Consider the following 17,311-nt stretch of genomic DNA (forward strand, 5'->3'; position numbering starts at 1 on the left):
GAGGGAGGGAAAGAAAGAAAGAAAGAAAGAAAGGAGGGAGAGAGAGAGAGAAAGGAAGGAAGGAGGGAGGGAGGGAGAGAGAGAGAGAGAAGGAAGAAAGGAAGAAAGAGGAGGGGAGAACTTACTTTAAGCTCCTTGCTGAGTTTGTTCAGTTTCCTGTAAAGCATGAAGGCCGTGGTCTCCATCACTTCCGTCTGCAGGGTCTTAAAGCTGCCCGTCTTCCAATCGTTCCAATGGGTCTCCCACTCCTTGGTGATCTCCCACACCTGCTGGATGTAGTCCAGTTCCTGTAGCGCAAGGAAGGTACGGAGAGGTCAGCTCTGCTCTCCCATCTCCAGCGCGACTTCCTCCTGCCTGGCCTGGGCTCAAGCAGAGCTTCACCCCAGCTAGCCAGAACGAAAGGGAAAGCCACCCCACCCTCTCCAGCTTCTGAAGGTCTTTGGAGGCGGGCTGGTCGATCTTGAAGATCCCCAGGTTGGAACGGAGGGTGTTCTCCTCCTCCTTCAGAGAGGCCAGCAGCTGCCTCATGGCATAGATCTGCTCCAAGGCAGCGTCCGCAGACAAGGCACTGGTGAAAGGACCTGGAAGGTGAGAAGGCAAAGAGAGTCCCGGGTCAGTCACCCGGCATCCTCTGCTTCCTCCAGTCTCGGGTGGGCTAACTGGATTCAGCAGGACAGGAGGGATGGATACAGGAAGTCTGCTGGGTCCCAGCCTCAGCTCCTGGAATCCGAGTCCTGGGTTTCATCTGAAGAAAGTAGACTGTGTTGTCCGCCTTCGGACCCTGGGAAGCCCTGAACTGCTTGGCTCACAGTAAAGAGTCCAGTAGCACCTTTAAGACTAACCATCTTTATTGCGGCATAAGCTTTCAAGAACCACAGCTCTCTTCATCAGATGCATCTGAGGAACAGAGCTTTGGTTCTTGAAAGCTTATGACACAATTAAGTTGGTTAGTCTTAAAGGTGCTACTGGACTTTTTACTATTTTGCAACTACAGACTAACACGGCTAACTCCTCTCAATCTTGGCTCACAGAGGAGCTTATACTGTGTTGCACTTATGAAAGCGAAGGCCTCCCACAAACAGAGCACCGATCAACCTGGGAGGAAGGGAAGGAACCAGAGACAGAGCTACAGCCCCATCCTACGCTTGTTTACTCAGAGGTAAGATCAGGTGCACTCTTCTGTCTCCTTCTGGCAGGGAAAGAGCAGAGCGGCATCCACCTGTCTGGTCAGCACCATTCTCGCAGCTCTCGTTCTCTGTCCAGGCAAATAGCTTCTCCGCAACAGTAGCCACGGTGGCCAAGGGCCAGAGAAGCAGACCGAATGTGGTGGTGGCTTCTCTTCCTTTTCCCTCCCGAGAAGTCCACAATCTTCAGAAGTTACAAGGGAGGTAAGCTTGAAGGGATGCAATGGGACTTACACCCAAGTAAACATGAACAGGCTTGGCTATCAGCCCCTCTCGTGGCTTGAGCAGACAATGGCGAGGCGAGGCCGGTTCTCCAGCCAAGCCGACCAAGCAGCTGCTTGGGGCTGCACAAGGATCACAGAGGCTCAACTTGCTCTCCGCCACCAGTCAGACAGGAGGCAACTGGCCTCCCTCCTGGGTCCAGGCAAGTGCCAGTTCAGTCCAAGCAGGGGCTTACCCTGGATTTGGTCCATGGCAGCGCATGCACGGGAGGGCATGGGTCCACCTGGTTACTGCTTGTGGAACCAGGAGGCACATGCTCCAGCCAGAAGACTGGCCACAGGCCTCTAGCTAATGAGACAGCGGGGCTCTTCTGCAGATTCCTCCCAGTAGCCGAGCCCCGGCATTACTGGAGCAGCTGGGGATCTTTGCCTCTCCTACGAGGAGCAGAGAATTTGAGTCCAGTGGCACCTCAGAGACCACCCAGATTTACAGGGAGTAAGCTTTTAAGAGTCAGAGCTTTCTTCTCCAGACAATGAGGGTGCCACTGGACTCCAGTTCTGTTGTTCTCCTGCATACCAGCACAGCTACCCACCAAAAACTATCCTCGCATGAGGAACGGAGGACTCTGGTCCGACTTTGCCTGTCTCCATCCCTGGGGAGAAAACACACTGACTGGGCGACGACTGCCTGGCAAAGAGGAAAGGAGCCCGCCTTCTGGGTGGCCTGGCCGCTCACCATTGGAGCCAAAGTCCTGAAGGAGATTCTGGGCCTTCTTCTTAAAGTCGTCGGCACAGTGGATGAGGCCGGTCTTGAATTTCTCTTTGTGCTTCTTCAGCATGACTTCACTGTCCAAGATGCACTGCTGGAAGGACAGCCACTCCGAATTGAGTTCGCTCAGCAGCTGCAGCACCTGGAAGGCGGAGGTGAGAAAAAGACCGTGGAGGCCAGGAGCACCCAGCCCACGTGTGGATGGAGTAGCAGAGGGAGAGAAAGGGGCGCCCGTGGCTGCGGAGCCTTCTGCCACCTGCTCGCTTGCCCAAAGCTGGGCAAGTCCACGCGCACTCTGCTCCTTTGGTTACCCAGAGCGTAGATCAAACGGACGCCTTCCAGAGGCCCTCAGGTCTGAACTTAATGCTGAGGCTGCCTCCCACGGCAAGGAAGGAGCAAGTCATGCTCAGGGCCAGGTAGTGGGGGGGAAGCAGGGACAGGCCCCAGCCTGGGCTGTCAGAGGGGAGGCGCCCAGGAGCATCGGTGGCTCTTGCTCAGATACCTCTTCCTCGACGGCCACCTCGTACTTCTCGAGGATGGCAAACTGCTCGTGGATGGGAGGGGATCTGAGCTTCAAGCTTTGGCAGTTCCTGCTGCAGCGTTTCGTGGAGCTGCAGGCTGCGGCCCAGCTCCTCCAGGGTCTGCGGAGGACGGCTGACACTGCAAGAGGAAAGTGGCCCTTGAGCGGGGGGGGGCCGAGATGGACCCCAGATGCACGGGGGGTGGGGGGGGCGCCAGGGCCCTGGACTTACTCTGCGGCGTTCTCCTGGAGGTAGGAGTGGAGCTCCTGGAGGCGAGTGCTGGCCATTTCCTTCAACAGGTTGGTGAGCTTGTTCTGCCACTCGTTGCAGTGCTGCACCACAGCCGCCTTCAGGTGGGAGCAGTCCAGGAGCACGAACTGGATGCTGAGCACCGTCTCCTCTTTCTGGACATTGTTGGCCACCTCCATGTACCTGGGGGTGCCACACAAAGGACGTTCCTTAGAGCAGTAAGGGCCACCAAGCTTCTCTGGGACATGGGACACGTCGCTTGCCCACTCCCCGGTCCCCCAGACAGAAGCCAGCTACATCCTCCTGGGGGGAGAACTAGTAACTGCAGTAGAGTTTGACCCCGCTTCAAGAGAAGCCTACTGACAGGGCAAGCCTTTATTCAGACTGCTATTCTGTTTTGACTTGACTTTGTGTCACTGGAAGCCCAGCTAAGCTTTTCTCATTCTTACTGGCTCGAAACGGAGAGGACAGACGACTGACATGTCTCAAGCAGCAGGGGTGAAGGCAAGCCGGTCTGGGCTGGACAAGGCCTGAGCGGCATCCCTCTCCACCCATGCCCACATATACCCCCTGGAGCTGCATGATGGAAGAATGAATAAAGAAAAGTCCCTTGAGGAAGCTGGCAAAGCCGCCCAGCAGCCACTCACAAAACACGCAGCCAGTTGCCAAGTTGGCTTTTCAACAGCTGCAAGGCCAAAGGCCTCGCGTCAGGAATAGCAACATCTGACCAACAGCCACAGCGGCACTGACAGGGTAATGATGACCTCATTATCAGATGGCACCCAGCGATTCATTTACCTGGCAAACTAATTGGGGGGGGGGGAGAATAAGCCACCAACCAGGTTTAAAGCCGTTACCAAGCGCTCGGTTCAAAAGAGATCAAGGTAAAACTGACATTAAAATTCGCCTTTGTTGTCGTGAGCTATCTAAATTGAGCACTAATGGGGTCAGTGCAGCTAACTTCTTTTACCTGGGCTGAGCCCCCGGGAATCAGACCCGCGGATGCCACAGCCTCCTGATGGTAACAAAGGTCTCCAGCCTGTCTCGTTCTGTCCTCAACTCAAACCTCAAAATCTTTATTGTAGCCAGGAACTCTGTGCCCTTCCTAATTTAAGAAATGCCTGTCAAATCCGTCTGGAAGACTGTCTGGCAAGAACTTAACAATTATTTCTCGGTGCTTTAAAATTTATGCACATGCTCTTCTTTATGTGACCACGTAGGCATACATTTCCACTGAAACATGTTATTTAGAGATACTGCAGTATAGCAGTTAAGAGTATCAGGATTATTATTATTATTAACAACAACAACAACAACAACTGCGCTTATATACTGCTCTTCTAGACAGATTAGTGCCTCACCCAGAGCAGTTAACAAGTTAGAGCGGTGTCCAAGTTATTGTTATCCCCACAATACAGCTGGGGAGCTGGGGCTGAGAGGTGTGGCTTCCCCAAGGCCACCTACTGAGCTCATGGCAGTAGTGGGATTCGAACCAGTAGAGTGCTGATTCACAGCCAAACCACTTAACCCCTGTGCTACAAGAGCTACAGTATCAGAATCAGGGCTGGGCAGACCAGGGTTCCAATCCCCAGTCAGTCATGAAGCTCACTGGGTGACCTTCGGCCAGGATCTCTTGTCCAGCCTTCCCTCCCTCACAGGGCTGAGGGTATAAAAGAGGAGAGAAGACCACGTGTGCTGATTTGAGCTCACTGGATGAAGGGTGAGGTGGTAAAAATGTACTAAATAAATAAAATGCCTCCATCACCAGGGCTTTTTTTCAGCGGGAACACAGTGGAATGGAGTTCCGGCACCTCTTGAAAATGGTGACATGGCCGGTGGCCCCACCCCCTGATCTCCAGACAGAGGGGAGTTTAGATTGCCCTCTGCGCCACTGAAGCGGCGCGGAGGGCAATCTAAACTCCCCTCTGTCTGGCGATCAGGGGGTGGGGCCACCAGCCATGTCACCATTTTCACCGAGGGCGATTTAAACTTTAAAAAACTCCCCCCTTGTTCCAGCTGACCCAAAGTGATGTCATTGTGTGGTCTTGAGTTCCACCACTGAATTCCACCACCTCTTTTCCCAGAGAAAAAGCCCTGTCCATCACTGTACACTTTAAAGCATGCATACACTTTCTAATTCTGGTGGGGTGTCCAACTCTTGAGTGCTCACAGAGGTGAGCATGTTCTTTTGATGCACCAGTTCTTGTTCAGCATGTAAGCAGAGGGAAATCCCCACTAGAAACAGGAGAGAAAACCCAGCTTGCCAATACAGCAGAAAAGAGCAAGAGTCCAGTAGTACCTATAAGACTAACAAAATTTGTGGTAGAGTAGGAGCTTTCGTGAGTCACGGCTCACTTTTTCTGCAACTGATAACAAATTTCAAGACAACGCATCCGCCTGGATTGCATCAAGACCTAGGCTTCCAGTCTCATTACCAATGCTGATTTCTCCACATCTATTACCCCTCTGCAATACCCCACCCTAGCCAATCACGCCTGCTATTGTCATTCACTGGCTATTGCCATTCAGCATCTAAAATCTCTCCACTCTCCAATATGGACAGATGGACTCACATTCTAGCTGTATCTGATGTGAGCTACAAAAGCTCATACCCTTCCACAAATTTTGTTAGTCTTACAGGTGCTACTGGATTCTTGCTCTTTTCTACTGCTATAGACAGATGAACATGGCTACCCATCTTGATCTTTCCAATACAGTGAATGGTGAGAACCTCGTGATCGCTTGCTGTGCAGTTAAGAGTTTACATGGCGGTTCCACATGTTGGTGATGGGCACTTCACTCCCAAACCGCAGAGACTTTGATGCTGAGCTTTAATGCAGCCGGGTATACCCTGCACCAACAATTCAATGACTCAGATCTAAGACTCCAAGCAAGGCACCATTTGCCCTAGAGTCAAAGTCCAGAGCGGAATCAGCTCTGTTGGTTTTAGCCAACTAATAGATTGGCCAATGGTAATGAGAGTTCTGAATTCAGGCTGTGGTATGGGGATGAGTTGGAGAGAAATTTTTAAGCAAGAAGAAGAGCTGCTTGCTCCCTAGAGTGTGAAAGAAGCAAGGAGAAGATGATGCTTGCAGAACCTAGCGCTACTGTCACGTCTGAAGTGGCCCTAAAGCCCGGCAAGACAGTGAGTCCGTCCTGTGGCCGCATGATGTGTCCGCTGTCTTCCCTGGCTCGAGGGTCACTTCACATGGGAACAGCTGCTGCAGGGAAGGAGAAACGGATCCCTTCAAGTGATTTGTTAATTGAATCCTAGTTTTATTTCTATCTTCCTGACTCATCAAACCTAGGCAGGCCAGCAGGTGGAGGCCTGCTCCGGCCCCAAGGGATCTTATTAAATTTTTCCCATTTCATTAATTAATTCCCTGTCAACGGGTCACTGGAAACACTAAGCCAAACTTTTATTAAGCGGGAAGCCAAAAAAATCGCCCCCGAAGAGACAAATGGGGGGCACTGGCAACTTTGAGGCACTAGCAGAGACAAATTTGTCTGTTGTGTCTGTAGCTCCAGTACTTTGTTAAGGGTCCAGGTTTGCCTCGAACCGACACCTGGCCCATAAATTAGGCATGTCAGAAACGCTGAGTCAACAATACAGGGAGGCCGGAAGATGCTGGGGGCAACACGACAAGATTTATCCTGCCTCCCGCGGCACCCCACTCTGCTCTGCTCCTCTCCTCGCTCTGGCAACCTCAGTCCTGCTGGGCAAATTTGGTGATGCGCTTAGATTCCGCCTGTGGCTTAAAAAATGGGGAGGACCCCCTGTCCTGTTCCTTGGGGCTGCCATGCTAACCTCCTGTTAAAAAAAAATTCCCTTGTAGTCTTTAATCTGGGAATGTATCAGTGCGCTACTGAAGTACACTCGAGAACGCAAAGAATCAAAAGCTCGTAAAACATGCAGTAAACGCAGGAGTTCAAAAGGCAAACGGCAGCTGCTACACCGGCTCTTGCCCTCACCACCAGCCCGAGGGACACCCATGACCCGCCCGTGACATCAGCGCTTCAGACGCGGCCTTTTATCTTTATCTGTCTCCTTCTGTAACTGCAACGAGCTGCACAAGCCAAGGCGGCCTCAAGTTCTCCTGCAGCCTCTGTCTCCCTCTTGACAATGAGAACGGCAAGCCCCTGGGATGGCGGCTGGGGTGGGGGACGAGTCTCTCTCGCTTCCTCTCTCAAGCACTCGACATGCTTGTTCAATAAATTATTAAAAGATTAAGGGATCAGGGATGGAATCCTTCCGTTTATCCCTCTCACATGCAGACATGAATTGCTCTTGGCCAACATGCCTTCGTGTCTCGGCAGCCAGTGCAAGTTAAGTGACGGGAGAGGAAAAAGGCCTCCGCCTGGTGCATCCGATGAGGAGGAGGAGGAGAGGAGACCTTGCCCGCTTCCCTGGCCAAATGGCAGGGGACAGGCCAGCGTGGAAGCAGAGGAACCAGATAAAAAAGAGTCATCTATGGGAAAGAGAAATGGGATAAAGTAACAGCATTTCTAAGGTGGCTGCACTTGGAATTCTGTGCCCAATTTGGGTGGTCCCATCTCAAAAGGACTGGAAAAGGGACAGATGTGGGTAGCCAAAAAAACCAAGAAGATGGAGCACCTTCCTCACGGGCAAAGGGTCCGGGGCTTTTCAGGTTGGCGGGGGGCTGAGAGAGGTGTGTCCCATTATGCTTAATGTGGAGAACGTCATCCGAGAGAATCCTTCCCTCCCTTTTAGAGGACAGGAGCTCAAGGGTAGCTAATGAACCGGCTTGGCAAGAGATTCAGGGCAGAACCAAGGGAATCATAGGGTTGGGAGGGACCTCCTGAGTCATCCAGTCCAACCCCCGGCACAATGCAGGAAATTCACAACTACCTCCCCCCACGCCTCAAGTGACCCCTGCTTCATGCCCAGAAGATGGCAAAACATCAGGGCTTTTTTTCAGCTGGAACGCGGGGGAACAGAGTTCCAGAACCTCTTGAAAATGGTCACATGGCCGGTGGCCCCGCTCCCTGATCTCCAGACAGAGGGGAGTTGAGATTGCCCTCCACACCATGCGGCATGGAGGGCAATCTAAACTCCCCTCTGTCTGGAGATCAGGGGGCGGGGCCACCAGCCATGTGACCATTTTCGCCGAGGGTGATTTAAACTTTAAAACTCCCTGCTTGTTCCAGCTGACACAAAGTGACATCATTGTGCGGTCCTGGGAGTGTACGTGCACTTTGCGCACGCGCATGTGGTACCAGGGGCACTACCTCCCACAAAGAGTTGCCCCCTGTGCTGGCAACCCACTGAGTTCCACCACCTCTTTTCCCAGAAAAAAAAGCCCTGCAAAACACCGTCGGGATCTCTAGCCAAACTGGCCTGGTGAAAATTGCTTCCTGACCCCAAAGTGGCAATCGGCATTACCCTGGGCATGTAAGAAGGGGGCCATGAGAACTAAGCACTGATGCAACCCTCCCTGCCCTCCCCCTCATGATCTGCCTGGGTTCACAGAATCAGCATTGCTGTCAGATGGCCTTCGGGCCTCTGCTTAAAAACCTCCAAAGAAGGACAGCCCACCACCTCTCGAGGAAGCCTGTTCCACTGAGGGACCGCTCTGTCAGGAAGTTCTTCCTAATGTTTAGCCAAAAGCTCTTTTTATTTAATTTCAACCCGTTGGTTCTGGTCCAACCTTCTGGGGCAGCAGAAAACAACTCCACGCCATCCTCTATATGGCAGCCCTTTAAGTACTTGAATGTGGTTTATCCTATCACCTCGCAGTCGTTTCCTCTCCAGGCTAAGCATACTGAGCTCCTTCAACCTTTCCTCATAGGACTTGGTCTCCTGACCCTTCACTGTCTTCGCTGCCCTCCTCTGGACACTTTCCAGATTGTCTATATCCTTCTGAAGACGTGGTGCCCAAAACTGAACACAAGTGAGGTCTAACCAGAGCAGAGCAGAGCGATAACATCACTTTGCGTGACCTGGACACTGTGCTTCTGTTGATACAGCCCAAGGAAAGGCTTCTTCGCACAAGTCCTAGTGATGGGGTTCACTGCCACAAGACATGGAAACAGCAGATGGGATAGGCCTTAAAAGGGGTACTAAGCGCATTTATGAAGCATCGTTAGCCACGACTGCTAAAAGGAATATGTTCAGAGGCAACGTGCCTCGGCATGCCAGTGGCTGCTTCCTGGCCTTGCTTGTGGGCTTCTGACCGGCCACTCTGGGCTGCTGGCCAGGATGGGCCTTTAGAGGAATCCAGCAGGGCTCTTCTGATGAGCTTATAACAAGCACCAGAACGCGTGCCAAAAGCGGTGGAAAGCTAAAGGGCACCACATCAGCTGGGCCCAAGGAAGGGATGTCACCCAAGCATGGAGAGGAACGCTTCCAGAGGCCCTGCTAGCCCTGGCCCAGGCTCTCCAGCCCCTCATCCAAGGCCAGCCATGCCAGGCGCAGGCCTGTTTGCTTCGCCTCCCAGCGGCAACTGGATCATGTTTACAAAGCCCTTAATATGATGTCTCCAGGGGGAGAGCTGTACAAACATCCTACTTGCACTCAGACTTTCTGCATTTCTCTCCCCAGTTTTTGTTTTTTTAAATCACTTTTGACATTTGCATGGAAACAGGTTTTCTTTCTGCCTGCTGCTTATTCTCCCAAACCTATCACTCATGCTGCACTGAATTCCAGCCTCCCCCCCCGGGAATGGGCAGGGCAGCTGTTCAGCGGCACACAGCGGTGTTCCACAACACTTTGCAGCATGAAGGGAAAGCCGAATGCTCCGGCCAAGGCACGCCGCGGGGAGCGCAGGACAAAGGCGGAGAAAAGGAGGGTTAAACCCCCCCCCACTCCCCCCACAAACCTTTTCTGCAGGCAAGGCAAGCACTTTAAATGTCCCAGATCTGGGGGGGGGGTGGGGTTGGAGCAAAGTGTTCTCAGCTGCAAACAGGGAGGGGAGATTCTGCTCCCAGGGTACAGCTCACCTGCCATCCCTTGGGCCAACACCCCCTTTCACCCACCCCCCCTCCCACAGCCACAGATGCTGATGTTAACACGGGTCTGTTGAGGTCTGTTGCCAAGTAGGGACAAAGGGGCTCTCCCCTGTGCCAAAGAGTGCTAGAGGCACCCGCTTCAGGGAGGGCAGGACATGAACCAGCAGCCTGGGCCGCACCCTGGACGCCTCAACACTTACAAGCTGGATTTCACTCTCCCGTCCAGAGGTGAGACCTCTCCCAGCCCTGCCGGGACACCTCGCCTCCTGCATCCTTCCCCTTGTCCCTCCCCCTTTGGCTCCCTCATCCTTCCCCCTCGAGGCGTGGCTTTGGCTTCCTTCCACGTGCTGCTTCTGCCCTCCCCCCCAAACAGCACTCACAGCTAAACCCCCAGGTGTTCCTGCTCCGGTGGCTGGCCTCTCCTGCGCATCCTCTCCTTGGGACAGCGGGAGGCTCAACGGGCCCACCAGCATCCAATAGGCGGGACCAGCTGGCTCACTCCCAGATGCTGAGCCCCATGCGCAAGACGAAGCCACCCTGCTGAAGCCAGGCAGGCCAGCCCCACAGCGGGAGGCCTCCCAAGAACACCCCCCTCCCCGCACATGTTTGCCACCCGGAGTTCCCTTGATGGAACAAGAAAGGCAGAACACCCACACAGTAGAGAAATATTAACTAGGTGCCTCCTGGTGTGGACAATGGACTCAGAAAAGCGGATGCTGTCTCTGCCAACCCATCCCTCACACAGAGGGAAGTGGCTTCGCCCAAGTAGGACAGCCCACTAACAGAGGCAGGCACACACACACATTCAGCCAAGCCACTTGTTGCCTGCAGGTGCTCCCGTACCGAGCCGTATCAGCATCAAAGGACGACACCAGTGGGTTGAGGTGTCGGTAGCGGTTGATGAAGGCATCCTTGTTGACTTCCCAGATCTCGCGGTACACGTCCCAGGTCTTCAGGTATGCCTGGAGGTGGGTGGCGTTGTTCTGCATGCCACTGCTGATCTGGGTCTGGATTTTCTTGATGTCATCATCCCGTTCTGAAGAAGGATACAGCCCACGGTGGATGTCCTGCTGGCAAGCCACAGCCCATCACAAGCCCTGGATGCCAGGGGACCAGCCTCCCCGGGTGAAGCCTTTGGTCTCCGCAGTGGAGCCTTGTTGAGAAGGCTTGTTCCAAAGGCCAGCACCCGGGGAGGAGGAGACATGGAATTAAGTGGGGAAATTAAGGCCTCGGGAAGACGCTAAGAGAAAGGGCAGAGAAGCCGGAACCCTTTTCTCTTAAAATAAAATAAAAATAAAACAAGTGGGAACAAAACACCCCTGAAAATGATCATAGATCCAGAGGAGTTAGCTGTGTTAGTCTGTAGTTGCAAAATAGTAAAGAGTGCAGTAGCACCTCTAAGACTAACCAACTATTGTGGCATAAGCTTTTGAGAACCACAGCTCTCTTCATCAGATGCACAGATGCATCTGACAAAGAGAGCTGTGGTTCTCGAAAGCTTATGCCACAATAAAGTTGGTTAGTCTTAAAGGTGCTACTGCGCTCTTTACTATCCTGAAAATGAAGCTCTCTCCTGCTCGAACCCTATGCAGCTCAACCCAAAGAACAGATCGTGGGCAGCATTGGCATGTGAAATCCCACACAGACTTGGACCTCTTTTGCATCACGGCTGCCTCTCACAGGTCAGTTGTGTGCTGAAATGCACTACCAGCGCTCGGACCACATGGAACTCTGTCCAAGTTCTAGCCAGGCTGACCCCGAACAGGCTCCAAAGAGAGCCGGCACTGCTCTTCTTACCATCTTTCCCCCCTTGGCACCCGGGGGAAGGCCACCCTGTTTTCCACAATAGGTAGCTAACAATCCCTTGGACTCTGTGATGCGACATGCAAGGGTATTCAAAGACCTCAATTCTCCCCCCGCCCCCGCCCCGATTCCCCTGGGGAAATGGTGCCCACAGATTGTCTTTGAGTAGAAGGGAACAACCACAAAGGGCCAGCCAGTTCTGCAGAATCTGGGTGAGGCACCCACGCCAGGCTGAAACCGCAGCATAGGCTAGCTCCCTTCATCCCCATCGATCAAGGCCTCCCGTGGTGCTTCCAAAGCGGCAAAGCCAGCACCATGAATCATGCGACGACACAAACAAAACTCGTGCGCGAGCATCTATGAAGCAAGGGGGAGAGGAAGCAGCGGCAGAGCAACGGCAGAGCCTTTCTGGGCCACAGCCGAGGGAAACGCTGAAGACAGCCACCAGGAAACTGCCGACTGCCAATGGCTCCAGCAGGGCGGCTCCTCTGCTTCCTCACGGCCACAGCCCCATCTCTGACTCCCACCTTTCCTTCCAGAGCGGCCATACGAGGGAAAGGGTCTTGGCTCAGCTGCGTTTCCCACTCAGAACGAATGCACTGGCAGCCCCCAATGCCTGCCTGCCCACCCCCGCACCCACCCTGCCCTTCACAACATCTCACATCATATGAAGGTCTGCTACCCCTTGCTGTCACGTTGTTCCTCGTTTTAGATGCAGCCCAAGAGGGGAAAGGAATTGCAGACACTGGACCGGTCAGTCTGGCTACCTGTAGCCCCCCTCCCCCCTTGGGCAGGTTCACTGAGATTATTCCCCAGTGGCACCCTACAACCAAGGAAAGGCCAGTGGCAAGGCTGCGCACAGACAAGATGGCTTCGCAGAATACAAGCCCATGAACCCCTGGGCCTGGGCCTGGCCCCCGCCCACACCGTTTGCAAACATCGTGCACAGACCAGGCCCCTGAGTGAAAGCCTGGTAGCTTCCGGTCCTTGCCTCGGCCTTTGGGACTGTCCTGCTCTTCCTCTGAAGCAGCCATCTGGGCCACTGTTGGATGGGAGGTACCAGACCAGCAGGACTTGTGCTCTCCTCGGGCATACTTTACTTTACTTTAATTGAATTTTTATACCGCCCATTTCCCGAAGGACTCAGGGCGGTGTACAGCAAAAGTAAAACATACAAATATAAAACACTAAGAATATAAAATAAACATATTAAATAATTTAACTCAAAACAGGACAGTTCAGTTAAAACACATTTAGGCCAGCCCCGCTTGTTGGAATAATAACGTCTTAAGGGCACGGCGAAAGGTGTGTAGGTCAGGGACCATACGTATCTCCGGGGGCAATTCATTCCAGAGGGCAGGTGCCCCGACAGAGAAGGCTCTCCCCCATAGGAGAGGCTTGCAGGCCACTGAAGAATGGCCAGATCCTGAGCTCTGAGGATGAATCCAAGGAGACCTGCTTACCCACAAGGAGAGAGATGGGGTCACGGGTGGGCTTGCGCCTGATCAGGATCTCCGGCAAGCGGCGGAAGACGGAGATGCTGGAGATCAGGTGGCTGCAGATGTCATTGACCATGTTTGCCAGCTGGGCCAGAGTTGGAGAAAACTCCACCTATCAGAGCAGAAGCCTGTGGGTCAGCAGGAAGGAGCAGAAGCCCACGGCCAGGCCCACGGATGCAGGACACAGGAAGAGAGCAGGCGGCCACCAGCCCACTTGGACTCAGAGAATGGTCAGCGCAAAATCAAAATTTCACATGATGTGCAGCAAAATCCAATACGTTATCTAATTTAGAAATGCTGGCTTTACCATGCCAGCCTCTGACCTGGATAGCCCCGGTGAGCCTGCTCTTGTCAGATCTCGGAAGCTAAGCAGGGCTGGCCTTGGTGAGTAATTGGATGGGAGACCTCCAAGGAAGGCCAGGCAGGCAATGGCAAACCACCTATGTTCATTTCATGCCATGAAAACCCCACCAGGGGTCGCCATAAGTCAGCTGTGACTTGAGGGCAGCCTCCACCGCCATCACGCCAGCATCGTGTGCAAATGTTCAAAACGGGCGTGAGCAAAATCCCACAGACTCATTGCAGCACAGGACTGGAATGGCGACCTCCTGAGGCCAAGATGTAGGTTTCCACCAGCTAACTCGGCAATGTCCTCCCACGGCCTTTTTGAGGAGCCCGGGACACATTTCTCTGGGGAGCAGGGAGACAAGTGAAGGCTCACCTGAGCAGTTTGAACCGGGTAGTAATCCTGAAGAATCACCTTCACCCGGAAGAGGGAGCTAGGGCTGGTCTTGCCATCCCCGTTGATGGCTTTGGCCAGCTCCATCAGGGACCCCTTGACGTTCAGCCGCAGGGCATCCTCCATCATCCGGTCCATCTTCACAGTGTAGTTCAGCCAGTGCTGCTGCACCTGCAGGGAGAGCAGCAGAGGGACGCAGGCTGCAGCGAGGAAACCGCGCTAAACTCAGAGGGAGACTCCGCACAGCCACCAAGTGCCACTCACAGAGAACTCAGTTCAGCTCTTTTAGGGTCAGGTACATCGCTTTGCCCTTAAACGCCACTGGAGACGAGAACAGAATCACAGGGTTGGAAGGGACCTGCAGGGTCATCTAGTCCAACCCCCTGCACAGTGCAAGAAATTCACAACTACCTCTCCCCCCACCCCCACCCCCACCCCAGTGACCCCTGCTCCATGCCCAGAAGATGGCAAAACACCATCAGGATCCCTAGCCAAACTGCCCTGGGGAAAATTGCTCCCTGACCCCAAAGTGGCGATCGGCATTACCCTGGGCATGTAAGAAGGGGCCACAAGAACTAAGCACTGAAGTAACCCTTCCTGCCCTCCCTCTCACCATCTGCAGCCTGGATTATGCCCAGTGATGCTCTGGGCCACTCACGTCCATGCCAGTTCCCTGTCCAGGAAACCCACCACTCCATAAATACAGGCAGCACTTTCCCAAAATGCCATTAGCCCCATCGAGGTCCGCCGTTCCAGAATCTTCCTTACAACAGAGCTCTGGGATGCAGTAATGCCACCTCCGAACAGTTTTTTTTTTAAAAAAATTCCTTTTTAAAAATTGAGTTTAAACAAGAAAATAACAATTGTTTCATTACGTTACATTTGTGACTTAAGTTGTAACAATAACTGTATTTGCAAAGACCTTAATACTTAACTTACATTTTTCCATGCTCTGATTTACATTGAAAAATGTAAGTTAAGTATTCAGGTCTTTGCAAATTCAGTTATTGTTACAACTTAAGTCACCACCTCCTAACAGTTAAAGGAATGGCAGGTCTTGCGCTTCAGTCCTCCTCGGCAGCAAGCAATGCATTCTAATGCAGCAACATCCGGTTTCAAAGCTTTCCGCCACCTCCTGGGCGCCTCACCTCCGGCCCATCATGCTTGAAGACTTCATAGGTCTGCCGCATGATGGCCACGCATTCTTCGTGGATGTTGATCAGCTTCTGCTGCACGGAGGCCCGGTGCTCCTTTTGGTCCTCCTCGAATTCCAAGTCATTGTAGACCCTCTTGCCTGTGATCCGGACCAGCAGAGCCTCACTCATCTGCTGGGCCCGGCGGGCGATGGCCAAGGTGGCGGCCTTGTATTCATTCACAATGTTCTGCACCTGCGGGAGAGCCGAAGGGAGTGAGGAGGGCTCCTGCACAGAGGAGGCAGAGCACGGGACAAGGCGCCCCGAGGACAGGGTGCAGGTGAGGAGATCAGCTCCCCACTGACAGAGGGGCCCCAGGGAATCATGCCGGAAGAAATCCAGAGGAAAACCCCGAGGAAGCAACAGGGAGGCCCACGTCTCAACAGCAGCAGAAACGTCAACGGGAACCACATCCACCCAAGACGAGGTGCAATGGGAGTTGCAAACAGAGCCGGGAAGGGGCTTCGGACAAGGGAGCGGGACCCACTGGAGAGGTGCCAAAGCCCTTCAGATCCACACAAGCAGCTAAAGCCCAGAGAAGCTGTCGCCCGAACCAGGTCAAAAAGCAGCACCGGCCAGGCTGAGTGCTGATGCTGGCGGCCCCCACTCTACTGGGAACCAGCCCATCCTCAATCCAACAGACTGGGGGGGGGGGGTCCCCAGTCTTGTTGAGCCTGTGGGCACCTTCAGCATGTTGAGAACAGGGGACGGCCGCCCACCCGCCCACCACCACAAAATGGCTGCCGTGGCGGATCAGGGCCCATCTGAAAATGCTGGGGAGTTGCCTGCCACGCACCCTCCCGCTAGGAGGGTTCAGTCAAGAAAAGCCTTTTTGCTTTGGGGGGGGGGGGGAGATGCTTTGGGAGAGAGACGAATGGACCCCAGGAAACCCAAAGGAGGCACCATGTTGCCCATGGAAGCCACGTTGGGGACGACCTCCCCTCCCCGCCGCCCCCCCAGACCATGGAGCGTCTAGCTCTGCTCGCAGGTCACAGCTCTCTGAAGACAAGAGCCTGGGGATCAGGCGTGCCTCTTGCTCCCTCTGTCCGGGGAACCTGGGCGGGGTGGGGGGGGGGGCTCCAAGGCTCAGGTCCCCCAAAGGCAGACCTTGCTGGCGTGAAGGCGGCACTCTGAGATGAACACGGTGCTTGCTCCCTTGAGAGACCAATGGAGCTTCTTGAGGCCGGGCTGGATCTTCCTGTCGAGGTAGCGGATGCGTTCTCGGAAGAGGCCCCTCTCTTCTGCGGAGAGCATGCTGATGATCCTGAGGAAAAGGCAGCAGGCGTGAGACCCAGCCACGGATTCGGCTCTGCCTTCCTCTCGGCACCGGGCCCCACCGAAACCTGACGAATTCTGCCAATATCACCGTAAAAAGACATTATGCAAAGTCCATTCAGCCGCGTGCCTCCAATTTGCATAAATCATTCCGTTTGCAGGCTTTGGGCAAGAGGTTAGCGCAGATTTCTAAGGACGTAACATACATTTCGGATCACTTAAGCAGGATTAGTAATCCCTACTTGTCTTTCAACCACCCCACCATACTCTATGGTTCTAGCCTATGTCAGTGATGGGAGAACAGAACTCAGAGAGGTGGTATTAATTTGGTTGGGGGTACAAGGGAGACGTCCCTCCTGTGAATGCAGGCGGCACTCCTCGATGGGAAGCAGCTTCTCAAGCCCAGGACAGCTCAACCTTCCCAAGACCAGCCAGGAGGGATTTGTGTAGACCAGACTCCAGCAGGGCCCATGTCTCTCCCCCAGCACCAGCTTAGCCTCCAATTAATTCCCAGGTGGAAAGACGCCAGCGCAAAAGAAATGCTTATACTTGTGTCATGATAAAAATACAGCTGCCAAGACAAAGCTCATTTCAAACAACACTCTCTCTGCAGAGAAACGCCTCCGTGTCACACTTCAGAAAACACTGTGGCAAAGCAGAGAGAGCCCCCTCCCCGCCAAACGCACCTTTGGAAATGTTAGGCAGGAAGCAAATGGCTGGTTGGATCACCTCTCAAATCCAGCAGTTCCCTACAAGAGACAAGAGGGGCCCGCTGCACCGCCTCAGGGCCACTGGGGCCTGCTAGAGTCCAGGCATGACCAGGCACCCAAGAGGCACAGCCCACCGTCAGCTCATGGCTATGTAGGTGCCACATGGCCTGGGCCGTTTC

At 53.8% G+C, this 17,311-nt stretch overlaps 1 protein-coding gene across 1 annotated transcript in view; it reads right to left on the minus strand.

Annotated features, from left to right (window-relative positions):
* The window catches only part of DNAH2 (dynein axonemal heavy chain 2), a 102,671-nt gene that overhangs the window by 47,285 nt on the left and 38,075 nt on the right, over positions 1–17,311 (minus strand). The window contains 11 exon segments of the mRNA XM_054994545.1: positions 126–287; positions 418–581; positions 2,142–2,316; positions 2,677–2,736; positions 2,738–2,834; positions 2,927–3,127; positions 10,757–10,949; positions 13,180–13,327; positions 13,937–14,125; positions 15,103–15,342; positions 16,255–16,411. Coding sequence (XP_054850520.1) covers positions 126–287; positions 418–581; positions 2,142–2,316; positions 2,677–2,736; positions 2,738–2,834; positions 2,927–3,127; positions 10,757–10,949; positions 13,180–13,327; positions 13,937–14,125; positions 15,103–15,342; positions 16,255–16,411 — 1,786 coding nt within the window.

Source organism: Eublepharis macularius, chromosome 12 (assembly GCF_028583425.1).
Source record: "Eublepharis macularius isolate TG4126 chromosome 12, MPM_Emac_v1.0, whole genome shotgun sequence".
Classification (NCBI taxonomy): domain Eukaryota; kingdom Metazoa; phylum Chordata; class Lepidosauria; order Squamata; family Eublepharidae; genus Eublepharis; species Eublepharis macularius.